A 25,873-nucleotide genomic window follows, 5' to 3' on the forward strand; every position below is an offset into this window, starting at 1 on the left:
CACTCCTCCCTCCCTCTTTTGAGCGCCGCGTCCGGCTCTCCTACAAGTCGACCGGATGCCGCAATGCAGCACGCGACCGCGCTGACATCCACGCACATCGCCGTCTCACGTGTGCGTGTCTGCTTGTCTCACCCATGCGCGAGATGTGCCATTTATCCGTCAGACACATGAACATTATTCTTAGTGCCTTCACGACGCACCGGCCCGGCCCTCGCCCGCCCCGCTTCGTCGTCTCGCCTTCTCCTTTGGCGCATATATATTCTCTGCCCCCTCCCCCTGTTCCGTCTTTGGACGGCGCACGCTCTTCCAGGACGAGTGGCAGGGGGCCGGCACAATCCGCCGCCTGAATGTCAGCCCAAGGAAGAGAGAGGCAAGAGGGATTGTTGTGGCACACATTTTCTGTCTGTTGCGCCCTGCCCCGTCTGCCTTTCCACTGGCACCTCCCTCTGGTGTGCTGGCGCTTGGTTTGGGCTGTGGTGGCTTTGCTTCGTCCACCGCTTTCACTGTTCTCTTCGACTTTGTCTTTCGGTGCTCTCTTGTGACTCTCTAGTTCGCAGCGTGCCCCAACTTCCTTCGCACAAGCAGACGCCTAGGCGGAAGAGCGGGAGGCACGGTGGGCATACGTGCAGGCTCTCACACACGGCTGCATCTCTTGCTGGGGGGCATTTACGGAAATCTCATCACCTACTTCTGCACCAACCACTCTCCCTACCTACGCACGCGCGTGCGCCGTTCTCTTGACCCCCTTTCTCACTATGAGCAACAAAACGTGGCTGGACAGGCAGAGCCTTCGCACGCTTCTCCTCTACGGAGGGCTCGTGCGGCTCGTGCTGCTTATTTACGCCGCTTTCCACGACTCCTACTGCCGAGTCAAGTACACGGATATCGACTACATGATTGTGGTTGATGGCGCCAGGGAGCTGCTCCACGGCGGAACGCCATTTGATCGCACGACGTACCGTTACACGCCGCTTCTGGCGGTCCTGGTGATCCCCGCCGTGCTGACCGCCAACCCCCTTGGGAAGGTTGTCTTTACGCTGAGCGACCTTGGCGCAGCCTACTACTGCTTTCACATGCTCCTGCGCTTTACGACGGAGCGGAGCGCCAAGTGGATGGTAGTTATCTGGATCCTCTTCAACCCCGTCGTGCTGAACGTGTCGACGCGTGGAAACAGTGACATGCTCATCTCTTTCATGAGCATGGGCGTGTTGGCGAAGTTTGCGGAGGGTCGCCACTTCACCGCAGCGGCGATCCTCGGCTTCGCCGTACACTTTAAAATCTATCCTGTCATCTACGCGCTTCCCTTGGTGCTCGGCGTGTGGGAGCGCGCGTCGCAAAAAGATTTCTTCGGTCGTCTCGCTGACACCGCCCCCGTCGTGATCGGCTGTGCCCTCTGCTTCACGGTCGCCTTCGCTGTTCCAACGTATGTGTGCTACCTGATCTACGGCCAGCAGTACCTCGACGAGGCCTTCATCTACCACATCCATCGCGAGGACCACCGGCACAATTTCTCCCCGTACTGGCTGCTCATGTATCTCAACATGGGCCGCCGCAACCTTGGCGTTGGCGTCGACTACTCCGTCGGATTGTTTGCGTTTCTGCCGCAGCTCGCGGTGCTGTGCTACGCCTCATGGAAGCTTCGCAAGAACATTGCCCACGCCTGCTGCGTTGAGACGATCCTCTTCGTCGCCTTCAACAAGGTCTGCACTGTGCAGTACTTCGTGTGGTTCCTTCCGCTCCTCGCATTCGTCTTCTGCGACCCGGCGCAGCCGAAACGGCTGACGGGTGCCACTAGTACCCCCAAGTCAGAGCGGCCGCCGCTGCTTTCCGCTGTCGCGATCATTCTCATGTGGAGCCTCATGATTCCGCTGTGGGTGTGGACAGCATACGGACTCGAGTTCGAGGGACAGAACCACTACGGCCGCCTCTGGATCGTGTCATGCGCCTTCTTCCTTGCCACAGTGGGCCTCGCCGCGTGGCTGGGGCGGGTGTGCTATCGTAGTCGTATAACCATCGGCATGAAGGACCTCCGCCCGGCGTTCAAACAGGCGTGATTCCTCATCAATGGCACGTGTCTCTGCGGTAGGCGGGTCGCTCTGATGCTGGGCTGGCGCTTTGAGGCGGAGGAGAGCCATGCAGAGCACGTCACCGTGCTACCCCGAACCCTTGACGTCATGGTGTTGCCGGCTGCAGGCTGCGCAGTAGCAGGGATGCTGCGGGTTTCCTCTCTTCTCCTTTTCTCTCCGTTTCTCTTTCCGCGTTGACGGCGCATGTTGGTGTCGTCGCGCGCGTACCGACGTTTTACATGGAGAATAGAGCTTAGGAAAGCCAAAAACAAACTATATGGGGAGAGCACCAACGTGCGTGCGGGTCGCAGATGCCGGGGTCCTTTGTGGTACCGTTGTCTCCCCTTGTTTTCTCTCCTCTACTCGTTTTTTTTCATGTGTACGTGTGTGTGTGTGTGCTCGTGTGTTTCTGTTTGCGGCGTTGTGTGCGGCAGACGCACGCAGATGTCCCGCACGATACAGGGATCATATCGCAGAAACGGGTACCTGCCATCACGTGTGCAGCCGCAGTCCTCTGTTACGCTCTAATATGCGAAACACTGACGGCGTCTTGCTCTTGTAAACCACTTTTGCCTTCTTGACCTGACGAAAGGTGCTGAAGACGAAACGAGGCTGCCATCTAGTAGTGGGTTCACTGTTCTTATTCCCTTGCCTGCTTCCACACGGGCACGCTCGTGCTGCCATCGGCACCCATTGAGGACTGAATAGATATCCTTCCGGACTCGTCAGGCGTCGGCTGTGCTGCTGTCGTTCTTGCTCCACGCGCTCTTCCTCTGACACAGACGCGTATACATAGATTTTACCTCAAGACGACGCCCTTTTGTTTTATGTACGCCATCTCCGCCGGTGCACGCACCTCCCAACACCTTTGATGGCTCCTTGTTCATTCTGCCTGCTCCTTCAGGTACTCGACGAGAAGGACGAGGGGCCAATGCTAGGTGGTCTCTTCCTCGTTGGGAGCACATGCGTCCTTGCGGATACCCTAGCTTTTCATCAAGCACACACACGCACACACACAGACACACAGACATAAAAATCGACGTAGTACATCTTCTTCACAGTCGTCTCTGCTTTTCGCTTTATCACTGACTTTTTCCTGATGACGGGAGGACACACACCCCTCAGTGGACGGTATACTCAGAGGCCAGTGGCGCCCACTCTGCGAGGGAAACGCCAGGCAGCCTCCCCCCTCCCGTTCCTATATCCCCTGCCGATCCCAAGCCACGTCTGGTGTTGACAGGGTCCAAGTGCCGACGACGTATGGAGGCCGGAGCGATGTGTTGCTGCGGAAGTCGGCGGCCAGGTCGTGGGCGGCGTTGCGTCAGGGTGGGGGCCTGAGGAGCGTGAAGTGGGTGGGGTTTGTGGCCGGTGCCGTGCTCTTTGGTGCCTGCGTCGCCGCATTGCTGTACTTTGCGCGTGTGTCTAGCACTGCTTGGGACCAGGCGCATGGGGATGGGGCCGTGTGGCAGGGCCGGTCTTGGGGCAGAGTGGCGCTGGGCCTCATGTGGTACAGCAGGAACAGTGCACCTTGCCGAACGACAAAAAAGGGTTTCCTGCTTACTACTCGTATTTTTTTTCCGCCCTTTCACTGCCTCATCTGTCTTCACTGCAACTTTGGTCATCGGCACCCTCGACAAATGGATGCGCAGCGCCATCAAGAGACAGGAGGAGGAGGGGAGGGGTGCGAGGTCCACGGCCTCGCTTCTCATCTGGCTTTCTCTGGGGCAGCAGAATGTGGATCTCCTAGTTGACCAGCTAAAGTTGACCCTCCGGTTGTCGTTCTGGAGTTTTCATTCGAGACTGTTCGAGGGAGTTGCGAGGCCTGTCTCGGGCTCTTTGGTGTGCGTGTGTGGCCGCGTGCGTGGATTAGTCCAACGGAGCCGCCACCACACACGCAAACTGATGATGCCGGTGTCTCCACTTCATCCATAGCACAAAGTTCCTTGTCAACGTACCCCTGGATGCGCATCTCTCATCTCTTCTCCAATAGTGGGCGTGGCACGCGTTCTATGTTGTGGGCAATCGTCTCCTCTCTCGTGAATTCTCTCCCGTCCCTCCGCCCACTGCGGCTACATGCAGAACATCCGTCGGAGCACGCGAAATACAAGAACAGGCAAAACAAAACGGCGTCGCGTCTTTTTCACCTCGATAAACCGTGTGTCTGTCTCGTCCCCATCGTCGTTTCCCCGGCTGCCTTTTCGCGCGTGTTGAAGCATAAGATGTCTTACTACATCGGCTACTCGCAGCGAGAGATCTACAAAAAGCGGTGCAGCGAGCTGGGGTGTGCGTGCAACTCCGCAGTGGTGCGGCTGCTCTCTGATGTGCCAGGTGAGGTGACCGGTCTTACCTCACTCGACCTATCGCGCAACTTTCTAGGTAGAAAAGGTATTATTCCACTTTTGGACGTCATCGAGAGCGCGGTGCAGCTGCGGAGTCTCGACCTACGTGACCAGCAGCTCAGCGATGACACTGTGGCGGTGATTTGTGCGCGCCTCCGACAGCACCCCTCCCTGCTGAAGCTGAACCTGTCTAACAACCCCATCACCCTCGCCAGCTCCTCAGCGCTGCTGGAGCTGGCGAATCAGAACTCTGTTGTGCAGTACATCTTCCTGGACAACACACTCGTGCGCCCCTCCATGGTGACGGCGATTGAGGTGCAGCTCGAGAAGAACCGGGAGCTCGTCAGAGCCGCGTCGGCGGTGTTGCCGGTGGCTGACGGTAAGTCGCGTCGAATTTTCGTCATCGCTTCTTCAGTCGCCGAGACGTGCTCGGTCTGTTCCAAGCCTGGTAGTCCTAGAACCGAGCAGGTGGTATTGTCCACTCCCGCCGGTAGCGGCAAGTCTGCTGCGGCGATGCTCCTCCATGATGCTAATCCAGCACCTACCGCAGCGGGTAGCACCGGGCCTTCCCAGCGCATCCCAGCGCACGAGCTGCAGCACGTCTTACGTTCCTACACCCACGGCGTAGCCGACTTTTTCTTCGACGTGAATCCCACGAAGGATGCCTGGATGTGGTGCGAGGATCGACACTACGTGTTTGACGACGACCAGTTCAGCTCGCACAACGACCATTTGCACAGGACGGCGCGGCACACGTACGGCATCGCGGGCTGGCGGCGCATCGGAGAGCTCTACCCTGATGCCACGCTCTTTGGGTGGGAGGGTGCGGCAACGCATTGGAGCGACACAGCACGGCAGGCTGCACCCAGTATCAGCGGCGCTGATCCAAAGGACACCTGCAAAGATCCAGTAGAAGACATGATGGGCGCCGAAAGGGCGGCTGCGGGTGATGGCCACCGCGGCAGCGACGCCACGTATTCGCACGCCACCTCGGTCCTCGGGCAGCTCCCTACAGATATCCCGGAAGGGTTCACCTGGACCTTCGCAGCACTCATGGCGAGCGTGAAGGAGATCCAGTCGCTGCACGCCCTTTTCTGCGCATCTTCCACAGGGCTTCTACACGGTGGGACGCGAGTGCAGCGAGGCACTGCTTCCCCGGGCATCTACACCATGCGAATGTTTGTCGAAGGCCAATGGCGCTACCTTCTCGTGGATGACTTTTTACCGGTGGACAAGTACGGCCGGTTGATCTTCACGAAGCCCTCGATGGATAGCAAGGCGTTCTGGCCATGCATCTTCGAGAAGATGCTGGCAAAGGTGCACGGTGGCTACCATCTCTTGGACGCGCACTTCGACAAACACCACGTCGGCATCGACAGCCCGAACATACGCAAGCCCATCGCCTGGCAGTTCCTGCGCAAAGAAAACCTCCAGCGGGCGAACAGCGGTGCTGGTGAGGGCGGCGATGACGCAGCAGTGCACGGTGGCAGCTGCGACACTGTTGTGGGCACCGTACCAGACGACTCGCTGATCTGTGAAGAGGTGGCGAAGAACTGCGGCCGTGTCATGTCACGCCTCACGAGGGGCATCTACGACAGCTATCCGCTGCACCCGGTGGAGCTGGCGTCGCCGACGCTGTTCGAGGGACTGCACATGGTTCTCGGGGTACCTCTGTGCAACGCGGACGTGCGAGAGGAATACGGCAGCCCACCGTGTGGTCGACAAACGGCGTCTGTCAAGCGGTCGTTTCTCGAAAGTCGCAGCATTTCCCTGGATTCCCGCACCGGCGCGTCCGGCGTGTCGTCGAATCGGACTGGCGCCATTGCTTTTAGCAGAGACGCGTCGCGGACATTTAGCGGCATTCACCCACGCTGCGGCTACCAGATCGTGCGCGTGTGCCACACGGGCGGGGTACGCCTGCTAGAGCTGCGCAATCCTTGGTGCGGCACGGAGAAATGGTCAGGCGACTGGGCGGACGATTCGCCACTGTGGAAAAAGCATCCTGAGGTTGCTGAGCTACTGCTGACGTGCGCCCACAGTGGCAGACGCACGCCGAGGGCCGGCAGCTGCCTCTTGCAGTTATCCAATTCCGCTTTGACGCTGGCGAACATGTCGGTGAAGCGCTCGCTGCTGACGGCTTTGAGCGAGAGGGGAGGATCACTGGCGGAAGCGTCGTTAACGACCCCCGTGTGCCCCGTGATGAGCCACTCCAGGCCCTCTGCAGCGACGCGGCCGCACGTGCCAAAGTCTACCTTCTGGATATCCTACACGGACTTCCTGCAGAACTTTGAGTGGGTGCACACGTGTCGCATCTTTGGTGACGAGTTTTACCGGCAGGACGTGCACGGCACCTGGACACGCGATTCGGCCGGCGGCAACGCACGTGAGCCGTCATGGTACAGGAACCCGCACTATAGGCTCTCCTTCCTCTACCGGACGATGGTTCATGTGCAGCTGACACGACGCGATCCGGGTCTTCGTCGGACCCGCGGCGCCGTACGCGGGCAGGAGGACGGTGTTGGTGGTATCGGCTTGCAGCTTCTGCGTGACACGCACTACCCGCTGCACTGTCCCCCGGCCAGTCGAAGACAGGCGGACACTAGCACAACTGCTTCCTTGCCCATGAGCTCCGTGGACGACATCGTCGCCGGCAATCAAGAGGATGACGGTAGCGTACAGGAGGCACTGGGTGGCAGGGATCTCGGCGCCATCGAACGTGGCAGCGGCTGCGCGTTCTCTTCGGTTCTCTCCTCCGAGGAGCGCCAAAGTGGCGATTGCTTGTCGCTGGGAATCTTGCTCGACGCCGGCGCGCAGTACTGGATAGTGCCGACCACATACGCGCCGAGGGTGCTGGACGAGTTCGACCTCGTCGTCACCTCGACCTCGCCGTTTGTATTGCAAGGGGCACAGGAGTCACAGTATTGGGATCACCGAACGGTGCCGTCAGAGCTGCTCTGCTGCGGTTCCGCTAGCGCGCGACAGGTGGGGCGGGATGACGGTGAGGTGGCCATTTTTTTCGACTCGAAGACCCGCGTTTCGCGGGATGCGAACCTTCTACTCCAAAAGCAAGGGGAACGAAGCAGCACACGCCTTTCGCGCAACTCCGTCAATCATTTCATCGAGACCGAATCCACCATGTTATCTAGCGCGACGTGTCGCGTTGTCGTCGCTGCGACGATGCACCTCTCGGCGGCAGGTGAGGACATGATGAACTTTGGTGTCGACGAGGCGTGCGAGCAGCCTTCGCTGCCGGCGGAGGACATGTACGGCACACCCACTTTGCAACTCGCCATCACGCCCGGTGAGGTTGACGGGGAAGGCCGCCCCACCCGCACCGTCTGCGAATTCGATCCTCACGCTGCGCAGACGTACGTGCTTGACCGTCACACCGTCCTTGAGACGGCCATTACGCCTGCTCCTCACAGTAGTGTTGAGTACTACACGGCCATATGCTCTCTTCACCCAGCAGGGACACGCGTGCACGTGGACTACCGGGTATGGTGCGCCGCGCCGCTGCTCGAGGTGATGACCCTGCCGGTGTGGGCAAAGCAGGAGGTGGAACTGTGCTGGGATGACGAGAAGGGCAGTGGCAGCTACTACGAAGGCACCAGACACCCGCAGGTGGAGCTGTCAAAGTTACGGCCGCTTCAGCGATTCGACATATCGCTGCGGATGGTCGACTACGACACCATCGAGCCAGCTATCATGTTCTCTGTAATCGGCAACGATCGACAGCAAGGGGAGCCGGTGGAGGGGCGACTGGAGTCCAGAGCCGTGCTGTCGCAATCCGCATACGTCGATGGCACCTATGTGCAGGGCAGCTTCGACCTCGACGAGCGCCCGCCAGAGTCGTTGATCATCATCCCATGCCTGCAGCCGACCAGCTCAAAAGGGAGGTGTCTTATGACCATCTCGTCCGATTCGGCAGATTATGGCGTTTACCCGTTGCGCGTGGCTGCGGCATACCCACCATAGCTATCCACTTCGCAGCGCCCCGCCACCCTCCCCCTCTTCCTTATACATGGGCGGACCTCCTTTGGTTTACTTTTGAGGTCTGCCTACAACTAAAATAGAGGGGGAGGTGTCGTGTGCACACCCACATTGGCGGATATGCATGCACACACACACGCACACACGCGGGGCGTGCAGTCCTTTCCCCCGCATACTGCTTCCCCTTCGTGCCTGCTTGTGCGTCTGCCTGATATTTGCTGAGGGAAATGTGCTCGCTTGCCTGTGTTCTGTCGCTTCCCACGCTACCCACAGGCTCTCCACAACATATTGAACAAAGAACCCGCAATGCGCATGGGCCAGAGAACTGTATAGGTAGTGGCGGAGCGAGAGGGAAAGGCATTGAAGTGGAAGTAGCAAAGGAGGGGTGGGGGAGGTCAAAGAGAGCGGAGGTAAGTGGCCCGCACACGTATGTGGTTGATTAGCGACTGTCGTGCTTTGCTGTGTGTGGCGACGTCACCCTCACTCCTTCGATGCTTCTTGCGCTCCGTGACTTTCACGTGGACCTCCTGGACCCATCTCCTGCCTTCCTATTATTCTCTGTCCGTGCTCTCCGCCCTCCCTGTCGCCCCCCCTCTTCCCCCTCCCTCCCCACCGCTCCGATGCTGCGGTGCGATGCCTGAAAGCTGCTTTGTCTGCCTGGCTTCTTTTTTTTGGGGGGTGGGGTGGGGTGGGGAGTTGCTTCCTCCCGCTATTTTGGTACCAATGGAATCCTTGTCACCTTCCCTCGCCATCTTCCCTGTTCGTTGGAGTTCAGCGTCGCATGGTCCCACTGCCGACAAGGGCGCGGGGAGATGGGAGGCCACGTGTGTGTTTTCGGGCTGCCCTTTCTTTCTTGCTTGGCCAATTTATGTATAGCTTCTCTACGTATCTGCGCTCTCCCACCGCCGTGCCTCCCGCCCCCTTCGCACCAGCGCTTGTCGGCACGGTAGCGACGCGAAGGGGGCGGGGAAAACACCCGGTGTGCGCTTTTGTTTTATTCCTCGCTTTCCTTTCGCCCTCTGTTTTGTGTATGTGCGCCTGCCGGCATGTGTGTATCGATTCTCCGCCTGTTGCTCTCCGCCTCTGCTGCATGATGGCCACACCAACAACAGCAACAAAACCATCGCCAGGTTATTAAAGTAGAAAGAGAGTGCCGTCTTCGCTGTGCTCTGCCGGGACTTCAGCACAGTGTATGGGAGGCTAATGGGCGTCCTTGGATGCGTTTCATGGGCAACAATGACTGCTCTCCGCGTCAGCACATATGCTCTCACCATTGGCGATCAGGCGAGCGTCATCGCATCAGCGTTTTTGCTCGCAGCGTTTCCCTCGCAGACCACGCTTGTCTCTCCGCCGCTCTCTCCCGCGTATCCGAAGCATGTCCCCTTGTCGTTTTACATCTCGACCGCGCCGCTCGAATACCCCCCCCCCTCTCCCCTCCCATGGACGACCCCCTTGTTACACCGTGGTGTAGGCATTATCCGGCTGTTCCTTCTTGCCTTCCTTTGAAAAAAAAAAATCGCGGGGGTTCCCTTTAGATCTGCCCCGGCGTAGCACAACCGCCCACTCGATGATACGCCGCGTCCTCACTGTTTTCTGTCCTGTATCGTTTTTTTCGCTTCGTCGTGTAATTCACAATGACGACCATCAAGGGTGAGGCAAGCCTGCCCGGCATTCAGGACATCCCCGCACCTCGGGTGGAGTTGAAGAGTCTATGCCGCAGACTGGCTGCCATCGGCATCATCGTGCCGGTGTCACTGCAGCTGTTTCGCAAGTCCGGGACTTGCACGGACATCTTCCAATATCACCCCATTTGCATGATGCTGGCCTTTGTCATGGTGATGCCGGATGTTGTACGAGACATGAAGCAACTGCGTCAGGCACACCGGCGGCCGCCGCTCGAAAACCGGCTTTCGCGCCACGAGATCATCATGCGGCACCAGCTGGCCTCCTTCGTGATGGAGTTGGCGGCGGCTGGTGGATTTTCTGCGGTGGAGTACACAAAACTAAAGAAAGGATACCCACATCTCAAGTCGTTGCACGGTATCATGGGTACCCTCTGCGGCCTGACAATTGTGTGTCAGATGGTCCTCGGCTCCATCCTTCGCTATGTGCTGGCGCCAGCGAACCCGAAGCGTCCGATAGTGCGGACAGTGCACAAGTGCGTCAGCGTAACCATCGCCGTGACTGCGATGATGGCAATGGTCGGAGGCTTTCTCACCACCGAGTACGCGGAGAGGATGATTCCGCCTTCGCTGATCCGGACGGCGATTGTCCTCGCGTCTGTTGCCACCACGGGTGCAGGGTTTCTCATGTAGGCCGCAGCGAGGCATCGACACGGGCGTCAAGGACCACCCACTCAAAGACACTGTCAATGTTGTGTGGGCACCTGTGAAGAGGGCGAGCTGGAGAGGGAGGGTAACGGGAAGGAGAAGGGGGTGGGTGGTGGTGGTGGTTGGGGAGGGAGGAGGGAATACTGAGCAAGCAAACGTACGCAGATACATTTGGGCACCTCCTCTGCCCTTTTTCCCCGCCGACCATCACCCACGTTCTACACGGCTAGCCGCTGCGGCGCTTCTTTTTTGTTTTCTTTTGTTTGTATGTGTGTATCTGTGTGTGTTCGCGCGGCACGACGGGGGGGGGGGAAGCGAGAAAAAGGGGGCGCGGCACTGCGTATGGAGACTGCAACACAGCACGCCGTGGTGACGTGTGCAATGTTGTTCTTACAACACTCTCCCTCCCTCCTTTTTCTGGCCTAAACGTTTCCTTTTTCTCGGCGGTTTGATCGGCAGCGCATGCGGGAGGCTTTCTAGCCACACACCCACACATGCGCAGTTGGACACGTAACGACCGGGTTGGAGAAGGATAAACTATTCCCTTGATCTTTTGATCCTCTTAGTACTTATATTCATTCTGAATGGCGTTCATGTCGCCCGCATGACGAGGGACAGCTCAAAGGACGGTATACTCAGAGGCCAGTGGCGCCCACTCTGCGAGGGAAACGCCAGGCAGCCTCCCCCCTCCCGTTCCTATATCCCCTGCCGATCCCAAGCCACGTCTGGTGTTGACAGGGTCCAAGTGCCGACGACGTATGGAGGCCGGAGCGATGTGTTGCTGCGGAAGTCGGCGGCCAGGTCGTGGGCGGCGTTGCGTCAGGGTGGGGGCCTGAGGAGCGTGAAGTGGGTGGGGTTTGTGGCCGGTGCCGTGCTCTTTGGTGCCTGCGTCGCCGCATTGCTGTACTTTGCGCGTGTGTCTAGCACTGCTTGGGACCAGGCGCATGGGGATGGGGCCGTGTGGCAGGGCCGGTCTTGGGGCAGAGTGGCGCTGGGGCTCATGTGGTACAGCAGGAACAGTGCACCTTGTCAAAAAAACTTGCTCTCTGCACCTTGTTGGTGAGGGATGGGCAGTAGAGCCTCAGAGAAAGAGAGAAGGATGAGAGGAGTGGGGCACTCTGTGGGTGTGCTTGTTGGTCGATTCAACCACATGCGCCTCAAGGGATACGCGACAGGGCACACGGGCGCCAGTGGACTGAGCTCACAACGAACGGAACTCCGCATGCATGGGCTTCTCGGAGGTGGGAAGTGGTGCTGCAACTCCCCGCACGTTTTCTGTCCCCGCTGCCCCTCTCTGTCGTTGCGATTTGTATGGTATGCGCAAGGGCTGCCGTTGCCAGGTCCCTTTTCTCTTTTCCTGTTCGAGCGTGGATTACGAGAACACCGATACATCCGCTCTGAGTAGGCTCTTCAAACTGATTGCCCCTCCCCCCTCACCACTCTGCGGCTTTCTGTCCGCTGTTCGAGACCTCCCTCAGCTGAACTAGGACGTTGTCGCCAGTGGCATCGTCGAGCTTGCCATCGGCACCGCCTTCTCCTTTTTCGGCAGTGCTGCGGTGCTGGAGCGCCGCGTCTGGGTCACCCACGATACGCCGTCCCGAAACAGCGGCCTCTACTACCCACCGACTCCCTCCAGGCACAGTTATGTATTGCCTGATAGCGCCACCATTTCGGCGCCTGAAGAGGACGTGTTTTGCCGCGCATTGGCCACGTGGGATGTATGGAAGTGTATGGCTGCATGCAACGCAGAGGAGGTAGGGCAGCGGAAGGGCCGGATTGACAAGATGCAGAGGCTTAGAATTCCCTGCAAAATGGTGACGGCCACCAAGGCACAAACTGAGGAGCCGCTTGTGCATACGCGGCACTACCGCCCACCCCACCAGCAGGCGGTATCATGGATGTGCACGCACACTCGCAGTCTTCCACCATGAGGGTCATTGAGTGAGGTACGAAGGGCTGCGTGATGTGCAGCTTGGAAGTGGCGCGGGAGGATATATGGCCGGGCTTGACCACGTGCATCCTCACCCCCATCGGAGTCACCGTTGGTAGCAGTCGCAGGCAAGTCGCGGTGCCTTATGGCGCCGAGGTGGGAAAGGCGGTTATGCGCTTTGCTGAGACTGCACAGTAACGCGTTGGTAAACGAGCATCTGCTGCGGCAGTGCATCCCTGCGTCAGTTGTCGATGCATCGGCTGTGCGCATGCAACGGCTGCTACGCCGGATATCCTTGGCAAGCCACCACTCATCCCCTCGACGTACCTATGCCCTCGGCCAAACCTTCTCGAGTAACGCGCACACAACGTGACTGGCCAGGCCTGCCGCGTCTGCCTCAGCCCTACGCGGTTCATATGCGCGACCCCGGGAACCTTTGAAGTGCTAGCGCATGCACTAGAAGAGGGGATCTTGACAGCTGACATGCGACCGAGCGGTGGTACCCGAAGGCAATACAGCGCGAAGGCATTTTTTCTCTCACTTCGCCGACATTTGACCGAGACGGTGAGGCGTTAGGGAGGCCGTTCGCGATCCTCTCGTCGACGCGACCGGCCGCGTCTCCGACAAGAATGCTGTCATGGAAGACATTAGTCGGGCTCGCCGCACGAATCTTGGCGGTGTAACTGTGAGGAAGTCAGTCGTGCCAAGACGTACTCACGAAGGTGCCGCGGTGGCGGCATGGCTGAGTGGCATCGAGTCACCTGTGCTGAACGTGGAGGTCTTTGATTGGCGATGTCGTCTCATCATTGCTAGCCCGTCCGAAGCAGTTTAGCCATCATCCAGCCACTGTGGGCTGTGGGATGCTGAAGAGGACCCTCCAAAATACGCTGCTGAACATGCATGGCCAGTGGGAGGGAACAGCAGCTGTCGCCGTGTGCCCCACGCCCGGTGCCCTTGCCGCATTGGGTCTGCGCCTGTACTACCCTTTTCTTGCGCTTTTTCCCCCTTTTTTCGACTCCTACACTGACGGCCACGGCTCTGCACTGAACGACATATCGCCATCTCTGCAACCACCTCAAACTGTCCCACGCACATTTTCTGCACTCCCGTGATGGTGGACAGTCTCTCAGAGGGTTCACTCTCTCTCTATGTATGTTATTGCGTCCCTTTGAACTCCGAAGTGCTGAGGGATAGAGAGAGGGAGACGAGTCACTTCATGTTGTCACAGACTTTTGTGAGTCAGCGCCAATCGTAGGGCGGATGTGCGCGCGGGAGAGACTGCACTGACGACGCGCACCGGCAGTGTAGCGGCGCAGCTGTATGAACGTCATTCGACATATCGGGCTCTCTTTCGTCAGTGTACTCATTTTCTTCCCTTCACACTCTCCGTCTTTCATGCTGTTCTCCGACACACACACACACACACACACGTATATACAACTCTGTGCTGCCACGTGTACATATGCTTTTTCAACGCTACCGCGACGCCAGTAGCAAACGGCTCACCTGCGCGTTAGCAGACTCATACCCCTCCCTCCCCCCCGCCTTCTGTATCCTTGCGATCTCGCACGCTCACATACATACGTACACGCATACACGCACACCTTTCTCGAGCACACAGGTGTTGCTCCGTCTTTGTGCGCGTTTTCTTGCGTACACCTGACGTGGCCGAAGAGAGGGAAAGAGACGTCCCGAACACCTGCGGCCTGGATGTGGAGTTGTACCAGCCGCGTCATTTTCTTACGCTCACGTGTGACAACCCCGGGTGCCTGAGGAAAAGGGACAGCAGGGGGGGGGCGCAGGATACCCGCCCCTCGGCATTTTGCTCTTGCTGTTGTTGTTGTTTCTCGCTTGTGACCTTTGTTCGTAGCTCTTTCCGTGGAGGGCAGCGGTGGGACTGCTGTCGTTGCCGCCACAACCTCCCTGGCCATAGTAGTCTTGACCTGCAGCGCTGATTGAGCTGCTCCCATCCCCTCGTGTAACGGCGTTGACAAGGATAGGCGTGTGTGTGTGTTTGTGAGTACAAGGCGACGCCGCTGCGGAACACGTGAGCGCCTTGCGCGCGCCCTTCACTCCAGCTACTTGCTCCGTGTTGTGGTGGCGGTACTCTTCTGCGGGACTTCTTTTTTTGGACTCTGCAAGTGTGCACATCCCGGTCCTTTTCGGCCACCACCCAAGGCGGCATCACGCACGTGTGACAGCACCACGGCGAGATTTCTCCTTAGGAGCTGTCGTCGGTACCGTTCTTCCCCGAGCGTACTCTTCCGTCGTCACCCTCTCTAGGCACGCGCCGGTGCGTTCTCTTCCGCACTTTTCGTTGCTGCGTGCGGTACCCGAAGCGCGGACCCCTCTCGCTTGACGGATGGCGAGTCTCCAAGACGCGCCGTCACCGGCTCTCCTGCCGTGCTCCCTTTCGGAGGTGGAGGCGGAGCTGCAGCAGACGCAGGAGGCTCTTGTGGACGGGATCCACGAAGAGCTCATGTGCGTCATATGCGGGTCCGTTTTTATTGACCCGCGCGTTCTCGAGTGCCAGCACTGCTTCTGCCTGCGATGTCTCTACTCCACCGTGTCGCGCGATCGCACCTCGCAGATTGAGGTACCCTGCGCCTATCGTTGCGCAGCGGTGACGGTGACACAAGGCGACATTCGCACGGTTCCGAAGAACCACTACATCACCAACATGTGTGTACTCCTGCGTCACCAACTCGTGCGTCGATCTCGCTTGCTGGAGCGCAAACTGTTACTGAGTGCAGCGGAGGACAAAGAAGCGCTCACCCGTGCCGGGGAGATGAGGCGTGATTCAGTCACCCTGCCGCTGAGGGCCGCTGCTGCATCGCCTGTGGCTGCAGAGGCATCTCTTTCACAAGGACCACCTGTCGCGGCGACCTCCGTCGTCCTGATGAAGGAAATCCATGCGGCGAAGGAACTGCACGAGTGCGAATGGTGCTCCTGTGCGTCCCCCACGTGTGAGGTGTGCACATACTGCTGGAGCCGCGTCTGTGCCGAGTGTCGCGGGCAGTTTTCGGACCACCAGTACCTCTGCGTAGAGCTGCATCAACCAGGGCGACGACCCCCGGAGGGGTGGTTGCCTGGCGCGAGTACGGCCACTGTGATCGATACGGATCGCGGCGCTGATGCCAGTCAAGAGAGAGAAGTTACAACGATGGATTCTACGAGCGGCGCCGCGCAGGTAGGAGCGGCAGCCGCAGCGGTGGCGCAGACCCCTGACCAAGAGGCCCCGTTTCCGTACTTCATCACACTGTTCTTTGTGCCAGTGCTGGTGAAGGATTACCTAGTGAAGCAGCATGGCGCAACCTTGCAGCTGAGCGAGATCGACGTGACTTCCATGACGGCCGTGCGGCTGGCAGTACCGGAGGTGGAGGTCCAATGCCAACACCGCACCACCGGCTTCGGCTTCGACTTCCGAGTTCACCCCTCCTTCAAGACGACGGAGGGGGTGGAGGTGGACTTGACAGTGCCGCATTGGGCTGATGGCGGCGGCAGACCTAACGCTACCCTGTCTTTCCTCGCCAACACCGCCCGCCTGGGCGAGACCGTCTTGCAGGATCTTCGACGGCTCAGCACGATCATGAGCAAAGTGGTTCTGGAGCTGTCGAGCGCCGCGCATCAAGCCTACGTGCGGCGCAACAAGGGGTTTCATATGTACGCCGTGCACGTCTGGTCGCTGGTGCGGGCACAATGCGTCATTGCCCGCGACGCCCTGCTGCCCCACCTCGAACGTTCTCGCTTGCTGGAGAACATTATGGGGGACTTGGTTGTGTACCAGTTCCAGCAGATGGCGAGCCATGCATCGCCGCCGCAAAAGCACGTCATTCGAGACAAGTGCGTCACCTTCATGACAGCCGAGGTGCAGCTCTGCCGACAGCTGGACCATGTGATGGAGGGCATCGACGCGGTTTGTCGCGGCATTCACACATTGCTGACCCGCATGTATACCGTAATGAAGGAGCTCGCGCAGCCAAAGGTGCACCGAGGAGAGGAGCACAGGCGCTCACGGCAGAGTCGCCTGCAGTTCAGCGTGCGGATGTTCCGAGCACGCCAGCAGGAACACCGGGACTCATGCGTGCACAACGCGCACGACTCGGGTGCTACATCACCAGATGGGACGACGCCGTCGTCGCGCACTCGCACGGGGGTGATCCGGTCGCTTTCACGGAGGTCGCCACGCGCTGGCGCGGCCTCGGTCGAAGCGGAAGCACCACCATCGCAGCTTCCTCGCAGAGTTGCGGACACCGTTCCCGACCCTATCCTCAGAGATAGTCCCAGAGAGCCGGACTGCAGTTTTCGCGGGCAGGTTGCGGAGCATGGTGCGATGACGCGCACGCTTACGGAGGCGGTGCTCTCTATCCTCCGGTGCTTCATGCAGGCCCGCATGTGGGAGTGGTCGCTGAGCAACACCTGCATTCGGGAGTGCGGTCTCAGTGAGGGGGACCGGCGCACGCTGCTGGCGGCCGAAGAGGAGCTGCAACTCATCACGGACAACCTTCTGCACAGCATGTGGGCATACTCGCGCATGACCTACATTCTCGAAGTGGAGCAGGACGCCGCCGGTCCGGCGTCCTCGCTGGATATCCTGATGGATGCTGAGACGCTTGACCTGCTGGACAGTGCGCTGGAGTGCCCCATGTATGATCACAGTGAGGTCTTTGAGTCCCTAAAGGCCCTCTCACAGCTGCGCGCGCGGTTTGTGGCCTCCAGCGCCGCTGCTACGATTGTGGCCCGAAATCCGGAAACACAACAGGAGCTCTTGAGCATGATGAGTTCCGTCTTGAGCACCACCATGGCGCACCAGACCACAGTGTTGCGCCTCGTAGTCGAGGCAGCCACCTCCCTGGATGAGCGCTACGCCACCTACCTCCGCACGCGTCAGATGAACCCCACCGTTGGCGAGCGGCCGTCCCCGAGTGAGGACACGCTCCTGGCGGTTGACGTGCTGAAGCTGCTGCAGCGCCAGAGCGGCCAGAAGCTGGCTGACGACCTCGCCGTAATGTTAAAAACGACGGACCACCACGACGACGGCAGCCTAAGAGGTGCTCACGCTCGACAAGGTTTTCCTCGCGCGGACATCTTGGCGATGACGCAGGGCAGCTGTGTGTCTGATACGTCGAACACCCCTGCTAGCGACGGCGCTGCGCCGCGGCCGCACTGTCCATTTCTCGCTGACTTTTCGTTGCGTGATACAGCGCTGTGTTCATGTCAGGCCTTCGGCGAGGCTCTCGTGCGCGCGGCACATGGCGAGCATCTCCAGGCCGGATCCGCCCCTGAAGCCCAACACCAAGAGCAGTGGTCTGGAGAGCAGGTGAGCGATGCTGAGGTTGCCGCGGGGGCGGCCGCTGAGGTGCCCTCTCCGCCTCCAGTGGCACCGGAGCGTTCCACAATGTCGATAGAGGGAACCGTCTCCGGACGAACGGAAGAAACGGCACCAAGGATATTGCTGTCGTCTACTACATCCTTGCGAACAGTGGACGTTGATACGCAGGGAAACGCATTGGCGTTATACACTGAAGCCCCCGTTGCAGCTACCTTCGCGCACGACGAGGAAGACAGCATCGCACGAGGCGAAGACGCCCCACACCGTGAACCGCTGTTTGCGGCGGACGCCGACGCGTCTGTTGTGACCTTGACGCGAGTCTCACCGTCCGAGGCAGACGTTGACGGTATTCGGAAAGCAGCAAAGCTCTTTGGGGCTGCCTTTCAGCTGCCAGCGACCACCACATCAGTGGGACGACGGCGGCTCATTTTGCTGCCCTTTTACCGCGGGGAGTGTGTGTACAAGGGAGTGTCGACCCCGTTCTACGTGGACGGGCAGATGGGCACCGTGTTTATGGACCCCCGAGCTCTCTCCGCTGCAGGGAAGCGCCAGTACGCGCTCGAGGTGCTCAGCTCGCCGCTATTCTTCATCCTCTTGAACTCAACTCTAGGCGTCTTTCTGCACCGACGGTACAAGCTGGAGATCATGCTCAAGTGAATCTCCGCAGCGGAGAGTCGGAAGATGGCCTGACACGGTGGGAAGGAGGAGCGGGAGAGCAATGGCGGGGGAGGGGGGGGGTGCAGCTGCGATGCAGCTGTTTCCTGCTCAGCGGGTGGTGGGCATCGGAGTTTTGGCGCACTTGTTGGAGTACAAGAAAGTGGTGACGAGGACGTCGACGAAGCCTCTTAGTCGTACGAAGGCACCACCTGTTGTCTCCGCTCTGTGTTTCTTTCTCTTGTGCACTGCGGCCAGCGTGCTCCCTCCATGGTGCCCATGATTGATGCCGAAAGCACGAGCACAGCCACAGCTGCATTCAGAAACGCATATACGTTCAGTTCTCCAACATGTGCGCGTGCAACTATTCGCATGTCCCTGCCTCCCTCCCCCCTCGCTCTCTTTCTCTCATACACGCAGCTGAGATTCAAGAAAGGATACCGACACACGCACAGAGAGAGAGAGAGCACGAGCTGCACGTCCAAGCGGCACGGGCACGATAGGGGATGGAGACAGATAATATTCGTGTGTGTGTGTGTGCATGGATGACCACGGCGACGCTCACGGGGCGCAGTTTTGTGTGTTCGCTTTATAATCCTTCAGTTATTGTGTTGTGGTTGTTCACACGACGGCATGAAACGCCCTCCATTTGCGAGGGCATGCGGCGTGCGCGGCAAACGACATACACAAGAAGAAAAAAAAGAACGCAGCCGTCTGCTGCATGCACGACACCGGCCCTCGTCGCCCTTTTACCTTCTATGTCACTTCTCCGCCTCTTCCACTGCCCCCGCCTCTCCACCCTTTCTTCTATTCACTGAACTTGTGACGGATGCGGCTGCTCGCCACGCACGCAAATGGGCACCCGCACGCTCTCAACGGCGACACGTGCACTGCTGATCGATCTGTTCTGGGCCATCACACTTTTTTTTTCCTTCTTCGCTCCCTGCGCAAGTCCATCCGTCGGCTTAGAAGGGCTGTACTTGCAGCGGAGTGGGCCGAGGCACAAGTTGGCTGCGCTCGTGTATGGCCGTCGGTGCGGCACTCCTCCCACTCTCATCATCGCGTGGGCACACTGCTGCTGCTGCTGCTGCTGCTGCTTGGTACCTCTCTCAGCCTCGTTAGACCTCCGTTTCCTTTGTCCTTCTGTTTTTTGTTTGGTTGCCGTTCGGCCGCCGCCTCATAGACGCGCACAGGGGGAGGCCTATTTTCTCTTATCCATTGTGTGTGTGTGTATGTACGTGTGAGGGTAATTGCGCTTCTGGCTCTCCCTGCCCCCTTCTTTCTCATGACCCGCGACTCCCATCGTCATGAAGTTCACACATCGAGAGATCGAAGATGACCGCAGGAAACCTGTCGGCTCCCTTTTCATGCACCTCATAGACAGAGACTCGATGCCGTCGCGCAGTCATCGCAACGTGGCTGCGGAGAAACTGAATGCGCATAGCCTGCCAAACACGGAGCTCTGTCTCTACGCGCAGGATGCGGCGCAAATCTCCTCAACACCGCTGCGGGGCCGGCGCCACTTTCCCAAGCAAGACTGCCACGTTGACTGCAATAGAGCGGAGGAAGTCCGCCCCTCCAGGGGAGTGCGACGTGGCGCCACTCCTAACGGCAACGTCGATCACATCGGGAGTGACATGACCCCACGAGCCTCGACGGAGGTATCGCTACCGCGGCAGCGGCGCTACGTACCGCCGCCTGCGCGAGGCTCTACTCAACGCCCCTTCTGGTTAGGGGATGACGAGATCATTGCCAGCGCGCGCTGTCGACGCGGCGCTCGCAGTGGGGCCCGCTCGTTTTCTGTAGGCAGCCAATCGTATTCGCGCAACAGCAGCACGGCTGACCACTTGACTGTCGGCTCGTTGATACCCTTACCAGAGAAACCGGTCGAGAAACCCGTACCGCCGCCGCTTCCGATGAAACCCCGCAGAAAGGGTGTTCGCATGTTTCCAGAGCAGCGTTCACGCAGCGCTGACAGCGTGCGCCGAGGTATCCGGATGGTGCAGCCACAACCGCATTGGCGCTCGGCCGCAGACCGGCAGTGGGACTTTCTGGAACTCGGCGTTGGCCGCCGCGAGACACCCGCGCCGCTGTACCGCAATGAAAGTCACATCGACGTTGGCGGCCCGATTTTTCTCCGGGAGGAGCCGTCGACGCCGGTACAGCGGTGGCGTGGTGGTCGGCGCTACGATGGCACCCCGGTCCGCCGTGCGTTTGACATTATCACAGGTCGGCCGCTGGTGTGCTGAAAGGACAAGGAAAGGCGGGCAAGGCGCTGCTTCCCATATCGCCCCCCCTACCGTGGGTCGTGACCGTTGGTGACAGGATGGAGCGGCTCACTGCCTCCTTCGTCTGCTCACGTTACCTGCACCACTCCTCCGCCATGAGGGTGAGTACATCCGCGCGCGTCAGCGCCATAGAGCCGATGCGAACTCCTCGGTGCCTCATACCCTCTGTGTCTTTCTCTGTCTCTCCTCCCTCTTTTTTTTCGTCTGCATATCGCGCCGTGTGTTCTTCCCTTGCGCGCATCCACTGTGCGGTGCTGTTGATGTTCGCGTGCACGTGGGCGTGCGTTTTCGCGTATTTGAACTGCGCTTCGGCACAACCTCAAGGGGGCGAGGGACGATGCGTCTTTTGTTGCATTTGGCTGCTTGCTTGCGTGTGAAGAGCGTCTTGCGCATCCCAGGGGGCACGCGGCTTACTTAGCACTGCTGCCTTTGCGCACCTCTTGTACGTGGCCTCTTGCTGGCCTCGGAAGCGATTTGTTTTTTGTTCGGCCTCGTGACTTGTAAGCCATGCACATTGTGCCTAGATCCCTCTCCAGTATGCCTATGTTTGTGAGGGTGTGTGCCCGTGTCTTGGCGTCGTCGACGTCGAGTCGAGTCGAGTCGAGGTACTGCACTGACTTGCTCGCTACCGCCCCCCACAATGGAGGTGGGCCAAGGCGAAATTCGTGTGTCTATCGCTCTTTCCACACGTACGAGGGATGTCTTCGCCCTTTTGCATACTTATGCGGTACTATCGGTCCCACTACCTCTCCACCCTCTCCGCCGCCCCCTCCCCCCTACGATACGGCGCGTCTGTCGTGTGCCTCAGTGCCACGATATCCATCACGGAGCGCACCGGGCGACAAGGCTGCTTTTTTTTCTTCTCTCCTTGTGCGTGGTTACAGTAGCGCGCGTACGTGCCCTACTTCGGCCCTGAGCGAGACATATCCCCGTCCTGCCCTCTCTCACACCCTCACATACGGAAAGAAAAGCACGAAAAATGGTCTTCTACTTTACGCTGACGTCGGACCCGTCCGTCATGTGCTATATGGGCCGTGACAAGTACGAGAACGAGGAGCTCATCAAGTTTGGCTGGCCAGAGGACTTTTGGTTTCATGTGGACAAGCACAGTAGCGCGCACGTCTACGTACGCCTACCACCTGGCAAGGGAATGAACGACTTGACGCCGGAGATTATCGAGGAGTGCTGCCAGCTCGTCAAGGAGAACAGTATCGAAGGGTGCAAGCTGAACGACGTCCGCATAGTCTACACACCATGGAGCAACCTGAAGAAGACGGGCGACATGGCGGTCGGCCAGGTCGGCTTCCACAAGGAGGAGCTGCGGCGCTACCACACCATCTCCAGCAAGAACCGCCAACTGCTCAAGGCGCTCGAGAAGACGCGCGTGGAGAAGAACGACGTGGACTTCCGCAAGCTGCGCGAGGATCGAGACATGGAGGAGCGCCGCAAGCAGCGCGCCGAGAAGGCCGCTCAGGAACAGCAGGACAAGCTAGAGCGGGAAGAGAAGAAGCGCCAGGAGGATTTACGGATGTACAAGGACGTGATGGGCGATAACAACATGCGCCTCAACACCGGCGAAGTGCCGGATGAGGACGACTTCATGTAAGAGGTGAAGCGAGCACATAAGCAATGCGATACGTATATAGAGAGAGAGGACGAGGGAAAGGAATGCGTGAGCTGCGCCAACGTGGTGACGGCCAGGAGGAAAGCACACACACATGCGCGTGGGCCCGCGGCCGATCGGCCTCCACCTTCTCAAATGCCACTTCACGCTGGTTTCGCTGCGAGCATCTTGTTTGCTTGTTGTCTGTCTGTAGCTCGGCGCTGCTGTCGCGCTGCCTTCTGTTGCTCTTGGGCGCATAACTCTTGCTGGTAGTGTGACTTCCATCACGCATACACGAGACACTCAGGCAGGTGCCGATGTGGCATGAGCGCCAAATCTCTGCATGTTTATACTGCTGCGCAAGCCATGCACGCAAGAGTCTTGCTCCAAAAGACACTGCTGCTGCCTCCCTCTCTCCCTCCCTCTGCCGAGCCTGTGTATCCTTCCTGTTATCGGTCAGAGTCGCCATCTATCCTACCCTTCGTCTTCCTGCTTACCGCTTGTGCACTCGCTGTCCTTGTGCGTGGAGGCGCGTGCTTCTCGTGATTATGATATCCGCAACGCACATCCCTACACGCACACACTCGTACGGGCACGGTCAGTGAGGGCACCGAACATTTTTGTTCCTCGTGGTGCTGTCAAGAACCTCTCTCTCGCTGTGTGTGTGTGTGTGTGCTTGTCGACCGCGCCGCTCGTTCTTTTTTACCGTTGTCTTTCTTTATTTCTTCCCGACGTGTCGGTCCGCATCAGAATGCGGGGGGTTGCAGTGCGTCGTGTGGGCACCACGGCTACATTGTGCTCTTCGTGCATGCTGGCTTCGTCCTCGCTGGTGTCGGTAAGCCGAACCCTTCGCACCAAGGTCGGTATCAACACGAGTGAGCGTCTGCGCGCCGCCGAGCGGGATGAGCCAGCCACCAGCTCTGCACGACCGCCGCCGTCCGCGATGGACTTATCGTACATTACGGGCAAGATGCCCGATACCCTCCCAGCGTACCAGACCGAGCGTGCAGTGTGGTCCGCAACAACGTTCCGGTCAGCGTGGAACAAGCTGCACAAGGCCTACGCATCCTTCCTCGAGACGGACCCAGCGCGGGCCGCAGAGCTGCGGGCCAAAGATTGGCAGGGCCTCGCGCTGTACAGCGCGTACGCGGAGACGCTGCATCTCATGTCTCTCCTCCCCGCCACCCTGCGCACAGCCATCACGCAGCACCCCTCCTTCGATTACACCGATGTGGAGGAGTTGTTTGTACACTTGGGCCAGGACGTCGAGGTACGCGGCAGTGGCGGGTGGGTCATTCAGCTGCAGCCTCCGACGACGGCAGACCTGGAATACCTCGTCAAGCACATAGGCCGCTTCGGCGCTGACGGCCGAGGTTGTGTGGCAAACACAGCACACCGCGCTTCGGTCTGGCGCGGCCGCCACGGCGAGGCGCTCGGTGTGACGCTGCGAGTGGGGCGCTATGTGCCAGGTGCAGCCCGGGCACTTTTGCCGCTCGCACAGCGCGGCAGTCTTCTCATTCTGTCCAAGGCGGGTATGGGCAAGACAACTCTCTTGCGTGACCTCGCCGCCGCGCTGGCTCAGGAGCCGGGAGCGCCGCGTGTCACGGTCGTCGACACCTCCAACGAGATCGGCGGCGACGGCCCCATACCTCTGCCCTACCTCGGCCGATGCCGTCGCATCCAGGTTGCCCGACGCGAGGACCAGGGGCGTGTAATGATGGAAGTGATTCAGAATCACACACCCGAGTACCTCATCGTGGACGAAATCGCAACGGAGGAGGAGGCGGAGGCTGCCTGGTCTATCTCGCAACGCGGCGTTCATCTGATCGGCACGTGCCACGGTGAACACCTTGAGGGGCTTCTACAGAACCGCGCCTTGAACCTCCTCGTCGGTGGCGCCGCGCAGGCGTTTCTGAGCAATGAGGAGCGGCGTCTGCGCAACAAGACAAGGAAAACGGTGCTGGAACGGCCGTACAGCTCGCCATTTTCCTTTGTTGTCGAGCTGCATGGACGTAGCCGAGGCCACCTCTACGTGGACGTGAACAAGGCGGTGGATCTGGTGCTCGATGAGCAGCCCGCGAAGCTGAACGCTGCCGTTGGCGCCGCAGTCGAGCTCAGTGCACTCCTTCCGAGGCGAGTGGAGAAGCTCCTGCGGCTGCAAGATGAGAGAAAGCGGAAGCTCAAATACGTTGCAGGCACGGAGACGAACGACGCCGAGGTTGGCGAGGAGGATGGCATGGCGACACTGTCAAGTGTTCCCCGGGTCAATGCGGACGAGGACGGCTACACGCTGCTCGCCGACGATGATCGAGATCCAGAGAGCAACCGCAGCGTTGCCTCTTCGACGTACGCGGCACCGAACCATGCAAGTGGTTGCCGTTCACACTGGCCTGCCGAAAAGCAGCGGCGACACCGCAAGACGGACGAGGAGCTTTACGGGGAGCTGAAAGGCTTCTTCTGATCTGCCTGTCACTTGGGACGCCACGCACTGCCCGGTGCACGAATGCGGGATGGCGCACCGCGTCTTGTGAGAATGTTGGGGTGGCGGGGCGTTTGATGTGGTTTGGAAGGTTTCCATAACGGCGCCTGGGATAGATGTGAGCCTGTGCGGCAGCGTGCGCCCGTGTGTCTGTTGGGCCTCCCCGATTTGCCGATGATGCCTTCTCTCTCAGTGCTCTGTTTTGTTTTTTTCGCTCACTTTCTCCCCCGGCATCGCGCCTCGCTCCCTCCTGCGCCCACATATCGACCCTGCTTCCAACCACGCCAGTCAACGTGATACCCTCCCCCACCCCTCACGTAAGAGAGAGTTGCTCCAACTCTGCGACCGCTGTGCTCAGTCCAGCTCCCCCCTCTGAGCGGTTCCGCTGTCTTCTTGTTTTGTCACATCTGCCCAGCACCGCTTTTGAGAGGAAACACACCCCTCAGTGGACAGCATCCTCAGGGGCCAGTGGTGCCCACTCTGCGGGGGAAACGCCAGGCAGCCTCCCCCCTCCCGTCCCTATATCCCCTGCCGATCCCAAGCCACGTCTGGTGTTGACAGGGTCCAAGTGCTGACGACGTATGGAGGCCGGAGCGATGTGTTGCTGCGGAAGTCGGCGGCCAGGTCGTGGGCGGCGTTGCGTCAGGGTGGGGGCCTGAGGAGCGTGGGGTGGGTGGAGTTTGAGACCGGGGTCGTGTTCTCAGGGTACCTCGCCAAGCGTTTGCACCGTGCTAGCTGTACATCGGTGGTGGCGTTGTTGTAGGTGTGACGGCATGTGCGATCCGCTTTCCCTCCGTGGTGCGTTTTCGGGGTTGTCGTGGTGGTCGGTGTCAGCGTCAGGCACTCTGAAGTTCGCGCGTCC

General features: G+C 59.5%; 7 protein-coding genes across 7 annotated transcripts; all 7 read left to right on the forward strand.

The window, feature by feature from the left end:
* Positions 1 to 755: 755 nt before the first annotated feature.
* LMXM_29_2030 (putative mannosyltransferase) lies at positions 756 to 2,054 on the forward strand (the record flags this gene model as incomplete). The annotated part of the gene is made up of 1 exon (XM_003877297.1): positions 756 to 2,054. One exon carries the CDS (start codon positions 756 to 758, stop codon positions 2,052 to 2,054), a length of 1,299 nt encoding a protein of 432 aa, XP_003877346.1.
* A 2,231-nt stretch (positions 2,055 to 4,285) lies between these two features.
* Positions 4,286 to 8,380, forward strand: LMXM_29_2040 (putative calpain-like cysteine peptidase; the record flags this gene model as incomplete). The annotated part of the gene is made up of 1 exon (XM_003877298.1): positions 4,286 to 8,380. The coding sequence occupies one exon, from the start codon at positions 4,286 to 4,288 to the stop codon at positions 8,378 to 8,380; it is 4,095 nt and encodes a 1,364-aa protein (XP_003877347.1).
* Positions 8,381 to 10,029: 1,649 nt separating this feature from the next.
* On the forward strand, positions 10,030 to 10,710 carry LMXM_29_2050 (ferric reductase transmembrane protein-like protein; the record flags this gene model as incomplete). Its single annotated transcript, XM_003877299.1, has 1 exon — positions 10,030 to 10,710. One exon carries the CDS (start codon positions 10,030 to 10,032, stop codon positions 10,708 to 10,710), a length of 681 nt encoding a protein of 226 aa, XP_003877348.1.
* Positions 10,711 to 15,818: 5,108 nt separating this feature from the next.
* On the forward strand, positions 15,819 to 18,644 carry LMXM_29_2060 (hypothetical protein, unknown function; the record flags this gene model as incomplete). Its single annotated transcript, XM_003877300.1, has 1 exon — positions 15,819 to 18,644. One exon carries the CDS (start codon positions 15,819 to 15,821, stop codon positions 18,642 to 18,644), a length of 2,826 nt encoding a protein of 941 aa, XP_003877349.1.
* A 1,304-nt stretch (positions 18,645 to 19,948) lies between these two features.
* LMXM_29_2065 (conserved hypothetical protein) lies at positions 19,949 to 20,890 on the forward strand (the record flags this gene model as incomplete). Its single annotated transcript, XM_003877301.1, has 1 exon — positions 19,949 to 20,890. The coding sequence occupies one exon, from the start codon at positions 19,949 to 19,951 to the stop codon at positions 20,888 to 20,890; it is 942 nt and encodes a 313-aa protein (XP_003877350.1).
* Positions 20,891 to 21,908: 1,018 nt separating this feature from the next.
* Positions 21,909 to 22,535, forward strand: LMXM_29_2070 (conserved hypothetical protein; the record flags this gene model as incomplete). The annotated part of the gene is made up of 1 exon (XM_003877302.1): positions 21,909 to 22,535. The coding sequence occupies one exon, from the start codon at positions 21,909 to 21,911 to the stop codon at positions 22,533 to 22,535; it is 627 nt and encodes a 208-aa protein (XP_003877351.1).
* Positions 22,536 to 23,340: 805 nt separating this feature from the next.
* On the forward strand, positions 23,341 to 24,993 carry LMXM_29_2080 (conserved hypothetical protein; the record flags this gene model as incomplete). Its single annotated transcript, XM_003877303.1, has 1 exon — positions 23,341 to 24,993. One exon carries the CDS (start codon positions 23,341 to 23,343, stop codon positions 24,991 to 24,993), a length of 1,653 nt encoding a protein of 550 aa, XP_003877352.1.
* Between the last annotated feature and the right edge of the window lie 880 nt (positions 24,994 to 25,873).

This window comes from Leishmania mexicana, chromosome 29 (assembly GCF_000234665.1).
Source record: "Leishmania mexicana MHOM/GT/2001/U1103 complete genome, chromosome 29".
Classification (NCBI taxonomy): Eukaryota; Euglenozoa; class Kinetoplastea; order Trypanosomatida; family Trypanosomatidae; genus Leishmania; species Leishmania mexicana.